The 17,668-nt window shown below is 34.7% G+C and overlaps 1 protein-coding gene across 2 annotated transcripts in view; it reads left to right on the plus strand.

Annotated features, from left to right (window-relative positions):
* TBC1D32 (TBC1 domain family member 32) overlaps positions 1-17,668 on the plus strand; it is a 189,602-nt gene that overhangs the window by 68,250 nt on the left and 103,684 nt on the right. For both annotated transcript variants that reach the window (XM_068985227.1, XM_068985228.1), the window contains exons 18-21: positions 1,144-1,282; positions 3,871-3,958; positions 5,851-5,969; positions 11,047-11,163. In XM_068985227.1, the coding sequence (XP_068841328.1) occupies positions 1,144-1,282; positions 3,871-3,958; positions 5,851-5,969; positions 11,047-11,163 (463 nt within the window). The remainder of the gene's footprint in view (positions 1-1,143; positions 1,283-3,870; positions 3,959-5,850; positions 5,970-11,046; positions 11,164-17,668) is intronic.

A 17,668-nucleotide genomic window follows, 5' to 3' on the forward strand; every position in this document is an offset into this window, starting at 1 on the left:
TAATTTTATATTGGGATATAGTTAACTACTGCTTAGTACTTTGATTTTTTTTTTTTTAATCAATAGACTGGACTGATACCTTTTTTTGATCTAGAAAATTCTTAGTATTTTTCAAGTATTTCTTCTGTTCTCTTGGACTCTTGATTAGATGTATTTGAAAGCTTTTAGTATGTTCTGTCTCATATGTATTTACTTCAAAACCAGTCCTACTTCTTTGTCCTTCTTTATCCAAGAGATATTTATTTTGTGTTTGAACATGGTTATATCTTTGACCATTGGTTTGTGATCACCACTGATGGAAATCTGTCAACATGTACTGATTGTTTCTTTTTTAATCAGAAAAGTCCTGGATTTCAAATCTCTTACCAGTTTCAAAACATACTTCTGAAACTTCCTTGGGCAACAAAAGGGCACACATTTCCACACTCTGTTTCATTGTACATATAAACATTTGATTTTTACCTATTTTAATATCCAGCTTGTTTTTCCAAGCAAGTAGGAATAGGATGAGTAGAAAATTTTATCTTGCTTTGATACTTCAGATGAAGTGCTGATATCCCTTCCTGTGGTTCCAGATTTCTAGCTCCGACTCTCCTGTTTACTGTATGACTTCTGAATGTTTTGAGTTGTTGTCCTTTTCTTTTTCTCTGGAGAATGCTGCTGGCCTTTTTGAAGTGTTCTGAGGAAAAAAATGTCATTCTCCAAAAATAAAACTAATAACTAGTGAAAATAAAGTGCCTGATATACTTTAGAAAGTCAAAAGACAAATACTCCTTAATGAAAAGGATGTATAGAAATAATGGAGAGCTGGGGCTTGGGGAATTTAGGCACAGCAGAATTTTAATAGGAGATGTGGAATGAGATTAAGACCTGGTTGAGAGAATTTTGGTATAATGAAATGCTGATATGTGCAGTTAATATTCGATTCATTTAGTGAAGGAAAATTATTAGATAGTAGAAAAAAGAATAACAGCTCACTGTTAAGGAAGCCATGCTGTTTATCTTTTTTTAAACAGTTAAATACTTTGCAGCCAGTGTGTTCTCTGTAAATTTAATCTTTGGTAGTATTAAGCTGAGTTTTTTTTTTTTTTCCAGTTTTGAGAATAATAAAGACATTTATACCTTTCTTTTTACCTCTTTCAGTATGGCTTGGGAAGAGAATTTGTTAGATGATTTACTAAATTTTGCTGCCACTCCCAAAGGACTACTGCTTCTTCAAAGAACAGGTGCCATCAACGAATGTGTGACATTTATGTTCAACCGATACGCAAAAAAATTACAGGTGCGAATTATCATCTGCCACAGGCAAAAGGAACTTTTGTTTCTGTAGACATTAAGAACATCATTCTGGTTTCTTTGTGTCAAGAGATTATTAAACTTCAATTAAAAACTCATATAGCATTGTAATATTTAACTTGATATTTTTTCAAGAAAGCATTAGAGTTGATATTGGTATCTATGACTATTTTACAAGATGAAACAACTGAATGAAATTGAAAAACTCATTCATCCAAATGTTTTATAAATATATCAGACATCTGGATATATTAAAACTCAATGGAATTCCATTTTTGGGTCTAAATGTGTCAATGAGAGTTTAGGGTTCACATTTTGAAATAAATAAATATATTTGTAGAGGGCTTTTATTATTGCTACTGTTTAAATTTAAAATCTAGGCCTTTCTCACAGAGATCATTGACGTATGTTCATTTTTTTTTGCTATTACAGTAAATATCCCTAGACTTCAGAGCTTCTTAGGATCATAGGTATACTTTTTGTTGTTGTTGCTGTTGTTTTTGTTTGCTTTGTTTTTTTTTTTTTAATTGGGATATAGTTGCTTTACAATGTTGTATCGATTTCCACTGTACAGGGAAGTGAATCAGCATAGGTATGCTTTTAAAAGTGTTTCCTTTTATCTCTGGAAGTTGCTGTTTCTTGATGTTCTTATTGTAGCTTAGCAGAAAGGGCTAGGGCCTCTTGGGGATCTTTTATTTATTTATTTTTATAGAAGAGCATTAATCCCTTTCATGATCACTCTCTACCTTCACAAATAGCCTCCCAAAGGCCCCACTTCCTACCATCCCCCAGACATTCATCATATAGCAAATGTAGAAGTTTGCAGGCTTTTAAAGTTTATATAAATTGTGTTTTGATCTGTTGGTGAGTTTGAATTTCTCCTTGTATGCTAGTTAACCATTTGGGTTTTCATTTTTGTTCCATTTCTGAAAATATGCAAGCAATTCAAAGACATTTTTCTTTCTCATTCAGATGCTTGAGACCATTCAGACACAACTTTTTACTATTGTGATAATACACCTAGGATTAGATGATATTTTTTTTATAATCATAAAATTTAAAGCAATCTGATCTTCCTTTGTATTGTGCTGTTAGTTGTAATAGAAGATGTTCCCTGGACCTCAGTAAATTACAACCATATAATTTAGTATAATACTTTAATATCAATTTATACCATTCAAGACATTTTTTGAAAATTTAGACTCTGAGTTGTCTTGTAAGAAAGCAGCTAGACTTTCTTTAATTTTGCTGAAAATAATGTTGAGATTCAAGCTGGTATAAATGATCTGCCTGTGTTCACACATGTAGTTATTGATGGCAGTAATTCTAGAACTGAGATTCTGGTCTTATATTTTAACAGTGTCCATGAAATCTAAGTCTTGTTTAATGAAGCCCCTGTAACTTCGCTGAAGGTTTTCTTTGCCTCTTCTTTTTTAGTATTTAGTTTTGATTGGGAGACCCCTATGGTTACGTATCTGAATTAGTAGGGTCATTTGGGGTGATTGATGAGTAAGGTGTTTTTCTTCCTGTCATGGAAAAAGGCATGTGGGAAAAGATAAACACTTACTTTGCTGTACTTCTATGTTATCTACTTGCTGAATTAATGGATGGTAAAGTAAGGAACATGGAGAATGAGATTTGGAAGGCAAATTTATAGAGTTGTGAGCAGCAAAAAAATTGAAGAAATAAGCCTAATTTTTTTCCAGTCTTTTAGTTCCCCCCCTTTTTTGCCCTTAAAACAGAACGTATAGTTCATATTTTAAATATTTGGTTGAAATATATGCTTATCCTTTTAATAAAATGTTGAAAAATACAAATTCTAAATGGTTAGCTCTATTTAGAAGTCAAACACTTTGGCTAAGATCAGGCTGACCTATGAAGTCTGAAGAAGGAGGAACATTTTATAGTGTCTTTGTTATTTCCTTATTGTGATTTTTGCTAAGAGATACTTCTGAACTTTACCATGAGTATATGTATAATATTCTCTGTGAAGTAGCAATTATTTCTGGTTTTCTACAATGTATATTAAATGAGGATTATGTGTGCATGTGTGTATAACTTTCTCCTTTGGGAAAAAAAAATCATATTGCCTCTAAAAGGATGATTTTTAAGAAAATGCCATTGTTCTTTTTAAAGCTGTTTATTTGAAAGCCCAGTATAAAAATTGGCAGTCAATACAGATTAATCAATGATATTTTATTATTGAAGAACCATTAAAGGATAAAATAGTAAGATAACAGAAATAAGAGTTAGAAGGAATCTCTTTTCATTTAGTCCAAAGTCCCTTATATTATATATAAAGAGACTTAGAGACATAGTGACTTGTTTAAGGTCATGAAGCTTCTTAGTTTTAGTGCTTGTACCAGAGCCTAGTTCTGAAAAATAAGATTGTCAAAAATATTTGTTAGTATTAACTCACTGATCATTATAGTTTTTTTTTCCTGCTCTTATTATCTTTACTTGAAAGACTGTCTAGCATTTTAATAAAGAAATCAGTAAGTCTGCATATAAAATGTAAATAAAATATTAGCATGCTATGTTTTCCTGCTTCTCATGTTTTCTTATTTACATTAGATCAGCAGGCATAAAAAGTTTGGTTATGGAGTTTTGGTTACACAAGTGGCATCAACAGCAGCAGGTGCGATAGCTCTACAAAATTCAGGTAAGTTCTTTAAAAATACAATTTAAATAAAATGAGCCAGTCGATACAAAATTCAGCTGCCATGATCAAGTATCGGCTATTTCACTCTGAAGTTCTTCTTCCCAAGTTAGGCCGTAGGTAAAAGAGTGTTAATGGTATTTCCTTTTCTCTTCCATGAAATCTCACTAGGAATTTTTTTTCTGTAAAATATATGCAATTTTTTCTTTCCTCCGAACAATGGTACATAATGAACCTAAACTAAGATATACCTAATGGCTTTAAGAACCCGTTACTTCATAAATCAAAAGTATATCATCTTTTCTTGAATAGTTCCATCTGATAGGCTTTAATGCTCAGTTTCAGTGTTTTATATATGAATCAATATTTATAGTCATAATAGTTGTCGCACATACATATCATTTTCTTATTCCCTTTTCTCTTCCTTTCTTGAAAGATTCTCACCCACTTAATTTTCACCACTATTTCTGGAGTTTATAGTCAGCATGTAGTATCTACTACAGATTGGATTTTTGAGATGTTCAAATGTTGAAGACTTAATATATTGTAAAGTTACCTGAACCCTGCACCAGAGACCAGATGTAGTCTCTGATAGAGATGCTGTGATTATATTTAAACCTTAGAAGTGAAGAATCATAACCTCAGTGGTCACTATTGAGTCTCTCCTCAAATGAAAATATTTTTCTATGGTGTACCTAAATCTTAAGTATTTTTTGGCTTAACTTATTTGGACTGCTTATATTATGAAACATATTTCTTGGCAGAAACTGTCCTAAGCGAACCACTTACTGCTTTACTTAGAATACAATCAAATTTATTTATAGTACTCAGGGGCACATTAATGGAAACATTTGAAGACTAGATTCAATCCCAGATTTCCCTGTTGGTTGAGTCATTAAGCTTCTAAACCTTAGAGTATCCAGCTTTCCTTCAAAGGATTAAATGCAATTTTTCATAGGACAAAGGAAGGAAGACTGACACTGCCTGAGTTCCTATGATGTCTTAGATACTGCATTAAGAACTCTATGTATATCGTTTCATTTATACTTTACAGCAACCTTCAAATGTAGCACTTTTTCAGTTTTCACATTGGGAACTGATGCTGTTAGAATTCAAAAGATTCAAGGATATATAACTTAATAAGCTGGCAGATTGATTAGTAGTTTGAATGCTGATAGTCTTGATTTCAGAGCCTATATATTTTGTTACACTAGAAACCCATTCTGCTCTAATGTGTTACTGCTAAATTACTGATTTTATGATTAGGTATTCTGTTTTACACTTTTCCATATGCTTTGTTTCCTCATAAAAGAATTTGATAATCAAACTCAATGGTCACTTTCATTTAGATATGTAGTATCTGACTCAGGAAAATTTGAAGACTGTATAGAACCGAAAGTTGTATGAAATAGAGAACTCTTCTAAGCATATGGAAATACAAAAGGATAGTTACATTAGAGAAAGAGAACACATGTACTCTTCGGTTGCTTATGGTGCCTCCTGATGCCTTCTTCCAGGCTGCATTTCACTGTTAGCTCATTTGCAGAGTAACGTGTAAACTTTTTTGCTTTTTTTCAGGAAAACATGCTGAGAGATTATTGACTAGAGGATTAAAAACTGGGACTCAAAATTCAGTCCCCTAGGGGAATAGTTTTGAGAGTTTAGTCATTACATGGTTTCATAATAATGAGAGTTTAGTCATTACATAGTTTTATCATAAGCATATATTAACAATATCAGCACTAATTTCTACCAAGGTTAGAGTTTATTTCTTATACAGGATTCAAGTATGTCTTTCGTCATTGTGGAACAGTCTCGTCAGAAGGATAATTATGCCTTTCTACCACAATTCAAAGAAGTAATATACTATAAATATGATGTAAAATTCTTCCTAGGGTTTATTAATGCACTTATAACTGAATTATGGGCCAATCTGGAATGTGGAAGAGATGATGTTAGAGTAACCCATCCCAGATCTACTCCAGTGGACCCTATTGACCAAAGCTGTCAAAAGGTAAGAAATGATTTATCTAATAATGTATAGATTTTAAGTATCTCTCAAATTGCTTCATCCAGACTTTAATCTATATTCAGTTACAATCAGCAGCCTTTCCTAAGTTTGTCCTTTCCCTCCTTTCTTTCATTTCTAACTTCGTGTTTTTAAAATAAACAGACAGAAGTACCAGTGTTTCTTGGGAATTGTCTTGCAAGGACATTCTTTTTTTATGGTATTCCTACTTTATTTTATTTGGGATTTCTTTGGAGGGAATGATGCTGAAGCTGAAACTCCAGAACTTTGGCCACCTCATGCAAAGAGTTGACTCATTGGAAAAGACTCTGATGCTGGGAGGGATTGGGGGCAGGAGGAGAAGGGGACGACAGAGGATGAAATGGCTGGATGGCATCACTGACTCGATGGACATGAGTCTGAGTGAACTCCGGGAGTTGGTGATGGACAGAGAGGCCTGGCATGCTGCGATTCATGGGGGTCACAAAGAGTCGGACACTACTGAGCGACTGAACTGAACTATATTTTATACTATAATTTTTCTCAGTTAATAAATATCATAGACATCAGACAAAATAATAAACGTGGACTTAAAGGAACTAGAAAAAGAACAAACAAATCCAAATTTAATAGAAGGAAAGAAATAATAAAAATCAAAACAGAAATAGAGAGTAAAAGTGAAAGTAGAAAAAGAACAAGCAAACCCAGATGTAATAGAAGGAAAGAAATAATAAAAATTGAAACAGAAATAGAGACTAAAAAAACCAATAGAAAAGGTCAGTAAAACTAACAGCTGATTTTTTGAAAAGATAAACAAAATTAATAAACCTTTAGCTAGACTTCTCCAAAAAAGAGAGGACCCAAATAGATTGGAAATGAAAAAGAAGTTACAACTAGTATCACAGAAGTCATGATATTACTATGGACAATTATATGCCAATTAAGTGGACAACCTAGGAGAAATTTTATATTTCTAGGATTTTACCCATCTTTCAAGATTGAATCAGGAATACAAAATATGAATAGTCAGATGACCAATAATGAAATTGAATTAGTAATTTTTAAAAGACTCCCAACAGACAAAAACCTAGGATCGGATGGCTTCACAGGTGAATTATATCAGACATTTAAACAGTTAATCCTTCTCCTTAAACTATTCCACGTTTGAGATGAAGAAATATTTCAGAATTCAGTCTGTGAGGCCCACATCACCCTGATTCAGAAACAAGACTATGAAAAAAATATAGAGAGCAGTATCACTGAAGGTAGTTGCAAAAATCCTCAATAAAATACTGGCAAATCAAACTCAACCATATATTAAAGGGGTCATACACCATGATCAAGTGGATTTATCCCAGGGTTACAAGGATGGTTCAGTATCTGAAAATTAGTTGGTGTGATAGTCTACATTAATAATTGAAGGATAAAAATCACATCATCTCAGGAGATACAGAAAGAGCTTTTGACAAAATTCAACATTCATTTATGAAACTCAACATTCACTGATGTAAGAATGGATAAAGAAAATGTGGTATAGGTATAGAATGAAATATTACTCAGCTATACAATAAAATGAGATCTTGCCATTTGTGACATGAGTGGACCCAGAAAGTAAGCGAGAAAAGTCAGATCGAGAAAGACAAATACCATATGATTTCATTTATATGTGAATTCTATTTTTTGGGGGGATTTAATTTTATTGTCATTTGAATTTTAGGAAACAATGACGTAGCTTCCATATATAAAGAGGTTCATTTAAAAGTTTTAATCCAGTTTCTCCTTCCTTCTCTCTATAGCTTTGCTTTTGCTATATGCTAGACAATAACACATAGCTATGTAAATTTAAATTAAAACTAAAAGTAAAAATTCAGTCTCAATTACATTAATCATATCTTAAGTGCTTATCTGTAGTCATGTAGCTAGTGACTATCATATTGTACAGTTTAGAACATAAAATTTCCATCACCACAGAAAATTTTATTGAATAACCAGGACTGTGGAGCTAGGGTGATACTGTTAAATAGTGTCTGAAGATTATTTATTTTGTGAGTAATCTTAGCCTGTAAATAAGGAAATGCAATTAGTTCTGCTATCAAATTTTTGATTATATGTCTTTGACCAAGATCCTTTCGCTTCTCTGGTCCTCAAGTTTTCTCATCTATTAAATGAGAAATTGAATTAAACTATTCTTTCCATTATCTCAGTGTTCTGATTTTTGTGAAAATTCTTTTTTTTCCTTTCCTTTTTAAAAATTTATTGATTTTTAAATTGAAGGATAATTGTTTTACAGAATTGTGCTGGTTTCTACCAAACATTAAAATGAATCAGCCATAGGTATACATATGTCCCTTCCCTTTGAACCTTCCCCCCACTTCACTCCCCATCCCACCCCTTTAGGTTGTTACAGAGCCCTGGTTTGAGCTCCCTGAGTCATACAGCAAATTCCCATTGGCTGTCTATTTTACATATACTAATGTAAGTTTCCATGTTACTCTCTCCATAGATCCCACCCTCTCCTTACTCACTGCCCCCCACCCGCGTGCCCATAAGTCTATTTTTTATGTCTGTAACTCCATTGCTGCCTTGGAAATATTTGCATCAGTACCATATTTCCATATTCTGTATATATATTAGTATATGATATTTGTTTTCTCTTTCTGACTGACTTCACTCTATTTAATAGGCTCTAGGTTCATCCACCTCATTTGAACTGGCCCAGATAGATTCCTTTTTATGGCTGAGTAACATTCCATTGTATATATGTACCACAGCTTCTTCACTCATTGATTTGTCAGTGGACATCTAGGTTGCTTCCATGTACTAGCTATTGTAAATGGTGCCACAGTGAACCTTGGGGTACATGTGTCTTTTTCAATTTTGGTTTCCTCAGGTATATGCTTAATAGTGGGATTGCTGGGTCCTGTAGTGGCTTTATTCCTAGTTTTTTTAAGGAATCTCCATACTGAGTTCCATAGTGGCTGTATCAATTTACATTCCCACCAACAGTGCAAGACTGTTCCCTTTTCTCCACACCCTCTCCAGCATTAATTGTTTGTAAACATTTTGACGATGGCCATTCTGACCAGTATGAGATGATATCTCATCATATTTTGATTTGCATTTCTCTAATAATGAGTGATATTGAGCATCTTTTCATGTGTTTGTTATCCATCTGTATATTTTCTTTGGAGAAATGTCTATTTAGGTATTTTTCCCACTTTTTTGATTGGGTATTTCTCTGGTATTGACTTGTATGAGCGGCTTCTGTATTTTGGAAATTAATCCTTTTTCTATTGTCTCATTTGCTATTATTTTCTCCCATTCCGAGGGTTGTCTTTTCACCTTGCTTATAGTTTCCTTTGCTGTTCAAAAGCTTTTAAGTTTAGCTAGGTCCCACTGTTTATTTTTGTTTTTATTTCTGTTACTCTAGGAGGTAGATCACGGAGGATCTTGGTGTGATTTATGTCTCAGAGTGTTCTGCCTATGTTTTCCTCTAAGAGTTTTATAGTTTATGATCTTACATTTAGGTCTTTAATCCATTTTGAGTTTATATTTGTGTATGGTGTTAGGAAGTGTTCTAATTTCATTCTTTTACACATAGCTGTCCAGTTTTCCCAGCAACATTTATTGAAGAGGCTATTTTTGCCCCATTGTATATTCTTGCCTTCTTTGTTAAAAATAAGGTAACCTTAGGTGTGTGGATTTATCTCTGGGGGTTCTGTCTTGTTGCATTGGTCTGTTTTCTGTTTTTGTGCCAGACCATACTGTCTTGATGACTGTGGCTTTGTAGTATAGTCTGAAGTCAGGAAGATTGATTCTTCCAGCTCCATTCTACTTTTCAAGATTGCTTTGGCTATTCGGGGTCTTTTGTGTTTCCATATGAGGTGTGAAGTTTTTTGTCCTATTTTTGTGAAAAATGCTATTGGTAATTTGATAGGGATCTCATTGAATCTGTAGATTGCATTCGGTAGTATAATCATTTTTTATTTTAGTAAAAATTCTTTATGTGTTTGATCTTCAAAATTTCTGAGACTAGTGAACATTTTAAACTGGCAAGAGGAAAACTTAATAGTTACAAATAAGTGCAATTAATATAATAAAAACTAAATATACAAGTATTAACAGAATATAGGGCTTCTAGATATGGATAGACTTAATAAGAAAGCCTTCTAGAAAATATGTGGCAAACTTTTGAAAGTTTATAAAGTAACATAATAGGTCAATGGGAGGGCTAGAGGGAGCTCCTTAGTAGGATAAGAAAAGTTTGTATATGTGGCAGTCACTTGAAGGAGACTGCAGGCAGATTTGATTGACTGCAGTGATGATTTCAGGCTGAGGAAACTTAATGGCAACTGAGGCTTTTGAGACTGAAGGGAAGAAAAGTGTCAATAAAGCGCCTTGAAAGTCATGCTAAGAAGTTTAGATCTGATGTTTAGTAATGTGCACCCACTGCATACTTTTACACAGGGCATCGAAAGAATGACCTGTGCCTGAGAAAAATATTCGGATTCTTGTCAGTGAGAGAAGAGCAGGAGCTTAAAGTTTTCATGGAGAGATTAACTTGGTAAAATTGCATGAGAAAACAAGCTGATTTTGATAGGAAAAGCCATGGCTTTTTCTAATTAACTGTAATTATTAATAGATTACTTGAATTTCCAGTGAATGTATCAACAGTTAAATGCTGAAAATAGCCTTGTGACCTGAGTGCCGTAATATATAGAATTTGTCATCTTGCCCCAGAGCCCTGAAGTATTATATTTTCTTACACATCAGATATAACAATCCAAAGAATGAGAAAAATGTATCATTTCATTTTTGTCAGAACCAAACTGTCAGAGATACATGATATTTTAAAACATTTTCCAACTCTCAGTTACATTTTCTTATAGTTTTTATGCATTGTCAGTACATAGATTATTGTTGATGTTAACTATTTTGTACTTGTCATAGAAGCATATATTTCAGTTTTACGGGTTGATTAGGCTTATTTTAAAAAACTCCCATTTGCATTAATGACTCTTCAGTGGATGTGACTGAGAAAAAAAAATGAATGATTTGAACAGTTTTTTTTCTTCCCGCCTAGTCTTTTCTAGCACTGGTGAACCTGTTATCTTATCCTGCTGTTTTTGAGCTGGTTGGCAATCAAAATCTTCCTAATAAAACAGAATACTCTCTTCGTGAAGTCCCAACAAGTATTATTGTAAGTTATTTTCTTTTAATCTTTCACTTTTACAGTGCTACTTTTAAAGATATGTAGTAAAAATGCAGTGTAACAGAAAAAAAATGGTACAGTAAATCATATTTGAAAACCTATTTGATTTATTTACCTATAAGTGAAAGTGAAGTCACTCAGTCATGTCCAACTCTTTGTGACCCCATGGACTGTAGCCTACCAGGCTCCTCAGTCCATGGAATTTTCCAGGCAAGAGTACTGGAGTGGGTTGCTATTTCCTTCTCCAGTATAGAATGTTAGCTTCCAAATTATCTGTAAATGGAATCTTTGATCCTGGCTGTTTAAAAATGGCGGCACCTATTGAAATAACAAGGTTAACGTGAGTTTGAGTAAGCTCCAGTAGTTAGTGATGGGCAGGGAAACCTGGCGTGCTGCAGTCCATGGGGTTTCAAAGAGTTGGACATGACTGAGCGACTGAACTGAAATGTTTCCCAAATAAGGAAGAGATCCAGCATATATAAAAGTTAGTGTATTAATTATTTTTAGATGACTCATGTTATTAGTCATACGATTATTGCTCCTTCATTGACTAAGATAATTTGGAATAAATTGTATCTAAAGAGTCCAATATGTTTTCTGTTTATATTTTAAATGATCTGTGTATTACTGCCCTATGAGGGCATTATATGAATATTTATTTAATTTGAAACTTATTTTATATTCATATTTCAAAATGGGTAACTTATTTTAATCATTCAAGTGTATTAAGTTCCTCATCTTTTGTTAAATTTATGAATTAAACACCGATTTGTATTTAAATACAAATTAAATATGTGTATATATGCATTATTAAGGAATCATTTAATTCTGAAATTCTGATCATTGCATTTATCTTTTGGTCAGTTTGTCCAGTGTGTTGTTTTTCTTATATCGTTTTGACATTTTGAATTCTTCTAATTCTTGTTGATCCTAAACATTTTATTTTTAAGAATTTGCTCTACTTTGGAAATTTTTTGATAATTTATATGAATGAAATACAAATAAAATATTTTTCTCTTTAAACTTTTATATTCTTGAAGTGTCCCACTTTTAGCTTATACTTACTTATATCTTGGCACTTCTTAAGTAGTTTTATAATTAACCATTTATCTGCCTGTCTTCCCTATTACAATGTGAGGACCTGAAAGCGAGTAGAATATCTTGGTCATATTTACATTTAGTAATAACTTGATAGCAGATACCCAGTGAATGGTTTTCGGAAGTATTTCTAATGTTATTACCTTTATTGAAATCTGTTGTGGAACACAAGTATTATATTAATACAAATGTGCTGTTATTTAATCCTGAGCAACTGCTTTGTCATTTGTTCTCAAGTTTTTGTAGATGTGCTATAGTGCATAGTCAAAAATACCTGTCCACTTAAGTAAAGGATTTGTCTTTAATATAGTCTTAAAATGATTAACTGCATATAGTTTTGCTAGTCTTTCTTCTTAATGACACTACATTTTAACCCTGTAAATGAATCACTGCTTCCAGTCATCATTTAAACAAGTATAAATTCTTATTAAAAAAAAAAAAACCTCCCTTGATCTATGTTGTCTATTAGCTATCACTCTATAGTTTTCTTTTTTGTTTCTTTGTCAGAAAGTATCTTGAAAAAATTGCCTATATTTGAATTCTCAACTTCTTTCTCTTGTATCAACTCTAGAAGTCACCATAATCTGGAGTCTTGCCTAACCAACTACTGAAATTGTTCTGCCAGAAGTCACTGATACATATGTAATTCTCTAATCTAATGGAACCTTGCCCTCAGTTCAGTTCAGTTAGGCGCTCAGTTGTGTCTGACTCTTTGCGACCCCATGAATTGCAGCACAGCAGGCCTCCCTGTCCATCACCAACTCCCAGAGTTCACTCAAACTCATGTCCATTGAGTTGGTGATGCCATCCAGCCATCTCATCCTCTGTTGTCTCCTTTTCCTCCTGCCCCTAATCCCTCCCAGCATCAAGGTCTTTTCCAATGAGTCAACTCTTTGCATGAGGTGGCCAAAGTATTGGAGTTTCAGCTTTAGCATCAGTCCTTCCAAAGAAATCCCAGGGCTGATCTCCTTTTTTTTTTTTTTTTTTTTGAAGAACAAGAATTTTTATTTTAAGCAAATAGTCAGTAATTTGAATATATTACTTTTGCTCATGTTCCAATGACAAAATGTTTGTCCACGCCACACTGAGCTGCAAGGGAACAAAGAAATACAGTCTGTACTGCAGCAGTCACGTATCCTGTTAACGCAATTATGTCTGTGGAAGAAGAGGGAAATGTTTTAGAGAACAGTTAACAAAGTCAATCATAGTTTGCCAGCCCTTTGGCCATTCAATGTCTGTGATCACCTTTTTTCCCACACGTAGACACTCCCTCCCTCCCAAGCGAGACATTCAAAGGCCCCCATTCAGTTACTTTATCTGCTCAGAGGCAAGGGTCCCTGGGTAATGCACAGTCCTGTCTGTCAGGTCTGGGATGGTTCCTCACAATCCAGTGACAAAGTATCTTTTTCATCTCACATCCAATTTTGGATCTCCTTGCAGTCCAAGGGACTCTGAAGAGTCTTCTCCAACTCCACAGTTCAAAAGCATCAGTTCTTCAGTGCTCAGCTTTCTTCACAGTCACACTCTCACATCCATACATGACCACAGGAAAAACCATAGCCTTGACTAGATGGACCTTTGCTGACAAAGTAATGTCTCTGCTTTTGAATATGCTATCTAGATTGGTCATAACTTTCCTTCCAAGGAGTAAGCGTCTTTTAATTTCATGGCTGCAATCACCATCTGCAGCCATGATTTTGGAGCCCCCCAAAATAAAGTCTGACACTGTTTCCACTGTTTCCCCATCTATTTCCCATGAAGTGATGGGACCAGATGCCATGATCTTCGTTTTCTGAATGTTAAGCTTTAAGCAAACTTTTTCACTCTCCACTTACACTTTCATCAAGAGGCTTTTAGTTCCTCTTCACTTTCTGCCATAAGGATTGTATCATCTGCATATCTGAGGTGATTGATATTTCTCCCAGCAATCTTGATTCCAACTTGTGCTTCTTCCAGCCTAGCGTTTCTCATGATGTACTCTGCATATAAGCTAAATAACCTTCCCCTATATTTAACTTTATTTACCATCTTGTGGCATTTAGTGGAGTTGATTCATTCCTCCTCATTGTCATTCTTTTCTGTGGCACTAGTTCTAGGTCTCTTACAGCTTCTGTGGTCTCCTTCGTGGACTTCTCGTCTGCTTTCTAATGTCCTTTAGGTTCAGTCAGTTCAGTCACTCAGCTGTGTCTGACTCTTTGACCCCATGGACTGCAGCACATCAGGCTTCCCTGTCCATCACCAACTCCTGGAGCTTGTTCAAAGTCTTGTCTGTCGTGCCATCTAACTATCTCATCCTCTGTCATCTCCTTCTCCTCCTGACTTCAGTTCTTCCCAGCATCAGGGTCTTTTCCAGTGAGTCAGCTCTTCACATCAGGTGGCCAAAGTATTGGGAGTTTCAGCTTCAGCATCAGTCCTTCCATTGAATATTCAGGACTGATTTCCTTTAGTATTGACTGGTTTGATCTCTTTACAGTCCAAGGGACTCTTAAGAGTCTTCTCCAGCACCACAGTACCACACCTTTAGGTTCATTTCATCCAATTCTGTGGCTTTGGTTCTACATTGACAACTCTCTGAACTGTATCACTTACTTGACTGCCAGATCTATACCCATATTTCTACCAGATAATGGACGTTAGGAAAACTCATAGAAATCTTAAATTTAACCATGTCTGCAACTGAATGTTATGTTTTTGTCTGTCTTAAATCAGTTCCATTTCTTATTTTTCTATCTCAGCATATGGCACTGTCATTCACATAGTTGAATGAACTACACACTGGAAAGTCATTTTTGACTCCTCTTTATGGTAATTTTTCACTATTTATAAATTTTTCTCTCCTTCATGACTTGGTCTTATTTACTTTGTTTATATTAAGACTACCTTAGTTTAGACCTTGGTTTCTTGTCTAGATTACTCCAGTGATATGTTAACTGTTTTTTCTTCCAGTCCTAGCTCATAAGTTATCCTCACAATGATCCTTTAAAAGTGAAAGTCAGATGCAGTCATTCTGTTTATTTCCCTTTTCCCTTTGTCTCCATACACAGTCCATGCTCCTTCACATTATCTAATATCTAGTATAGTCTGTATAGAAGTTTCCTCTGTTGTGTCAAAGATGTCTTTGTTTTTTTCAGTTTCTCAAGTCATGATCCAAACAAGGTCCAGATGTTGTATTCAGTCCTTATATACTCTTCAGTCATTTTCTAAAACATTTTCCCCTTTTTGTTTCCATGCAGTTAACTTATTGGAGAAACTAGGCTACTTTTGCTATAAGTTGTACTAATTGTAGCATTAAGAGATGTGAAATGATGATTCGATTTGTTGTTCCTTTTTATGTTTAACTGAAATTATTTAATAAGGGAATCTGAAATACAGTTCTTTCAGAAATAGCAAAAATATGCAGAGTAATGAATTTGTGTTCTAGTAATCTGTAAAAGGGAGGTTTCATGATGGTTATTATCATAATGAACTTTTGGTTTTTACACATGTATTTCAACTCAGTGCAGTCATTATTGCTTTTGATGGTCAAAATATTCTTTCTTTGTCTACTGACTCCTTTTGTTATTTGGTATTTTTCTTTATTGATTTATTTGATAGGATATTCCAGGTTCATTGTATACATTTTCTGGTTTAGGCTTTCTCCTCTTCTTTTTTAAATATCCCTTTGTCTTTTTCTTACAAGAACACTTGTCATTAGATTTAGGGCCTACTTGCTTAAGCCAAGATGATCTTACCTCGATTCTTAGTTACCTCTGCAAAGACCCTTTTTCTCAATAGGGTAACAATCATGGATTTTGGGGATTAGAACATAGACATGCTTTTTCAGGGATAGTTACCATTCAACTCACCACACCGCCAGAATGGCATTTTCATCTACCTCTTGTCTATAGACTAAATGTTTGTATACCCCCAAATTCATTTATTGAAACTTCATTCCCAGTATGATGATATTTGGAGGTGGCGTCTTTAAGGGGTGAAGTGAAGTGAAGTGAAGTGAAGTGAAAAGTCTCTCAGTCATGTCTGCCTCTTTGTGACCCCATAGATTATACAGTCCATGGAATTCTCCAGGCCAGATTACTGGAGTGGGTAGCCATTCCCTTCTCCAGGGGATCTTCCCAACCCAGGGATTCAGCCCAGGTCTCCCACATTGCAGGTGGATTCCTTACCAGCTGAGCCACAGGGGAAACCTTTTAAGGGGTGAATAGTGCCTAAAAAAAAAAAAAAAAGACCCTTGCCCCTTCTGCCATCTGTGGACACAGCAAAAAATGACTGTCTGTGAGCTAGAAAATAGATCCTCATCAGACACAAAATTTGACAACTTGATCTTGTACTTCTCTGCCTCCAGAAATGTGAGAAATAAACTTCTGTTGTTTCTAAACCACCCAGTCTATGGAATTTTATTATAGTGTCCAGAATGGACTAAGACATTCCCTTCTTTGACAAAGTACAAGGAAGGACTTTTAATAGGCTGAATTTTGCTTATAGATGTTCATGGACTAACTAGTTGCAAGCTACTCCTAATAATGCAAGTATGGGAATATTGGCATTATGTTTTATCTGTTCTTTACAAACACAAGCTTTGGGACAATTTTAAACACAATAGGCACTCAAACATATATTGAGTTATAGGAAATGAATATTCGTCTTTGTTTTTCCAGTCTTGGTTTCATTCTGGCTTACTTGGTCGTTTAACGTATTCTCAAGCTAGACAATATGCTTAAAAAAAAAAAAAGTACAGAGTTTCTGACTCCTTTTTGCAAGTCCCAAGCCTTACTTGCACTAATTTGTTACTGGAAAGCTACTGCTTATTTTAGGAAACATTGCCTTCTTGACACTCATTTTGCTTAGAAACTGAATTTCTCCATAAGGCAGACTTCTCAGGAGTTTCCTTTTCTTCCCTAAGTGGTGATCCATCAATATAATCCTCTTTGAAGAAGAATTCATTTACTGTAACATTTGTTCTCTGAAAAATGCAATATCATTGATAGATTGCTGCAGTTAGCTTATTGGAAATACATTCTCTATCCTGTATTCTTACAATATCTAGTACTTAGATTCAGAGCTAAAACTTTTGAACCATGAAGTGTCAAGAAGTGTTTTGAAACGAGGAGTGTCTAGTTGTGAAGAGTCGGTCAGACACGACTGAGCGACTTCACTTTCACTTTTTACTTTCATGCATTGGAGAAGGAAATGGCGAGCCACTTCAGTGTTCTCGCCTGGAGAATCCTAGGGACGGGGGAGCCTGGTGGGCTGCCGTCTATGGGGCTGCACAGAATCGGACATGACTGAAGCGACTTAGCAGCAGCAGCAGCAGTGAGAAATGGAGTATTTCCTTCTGTATCAGTAAACAAGGATGGCACAGGCATCAGGGATTCTGGGCCTCCAAAGGTGAATTCCT

The sequence above is a fragment of the Capricornis sumatraensis genome, chromosome 13 (assembly GCF_032405125.1).
Source record: "Capricornis sumatraensis isolate serow.1 chromosome 13, serow.2, whole genome shotgun sequence".
In the NCBI taxonomy this organism is placed as follows: Eukaryota; Metazoa; Chordata; class Mammalia; order Artiodactyla; family Bovidae; genus Capricornis; species Capricornis sumatraensis.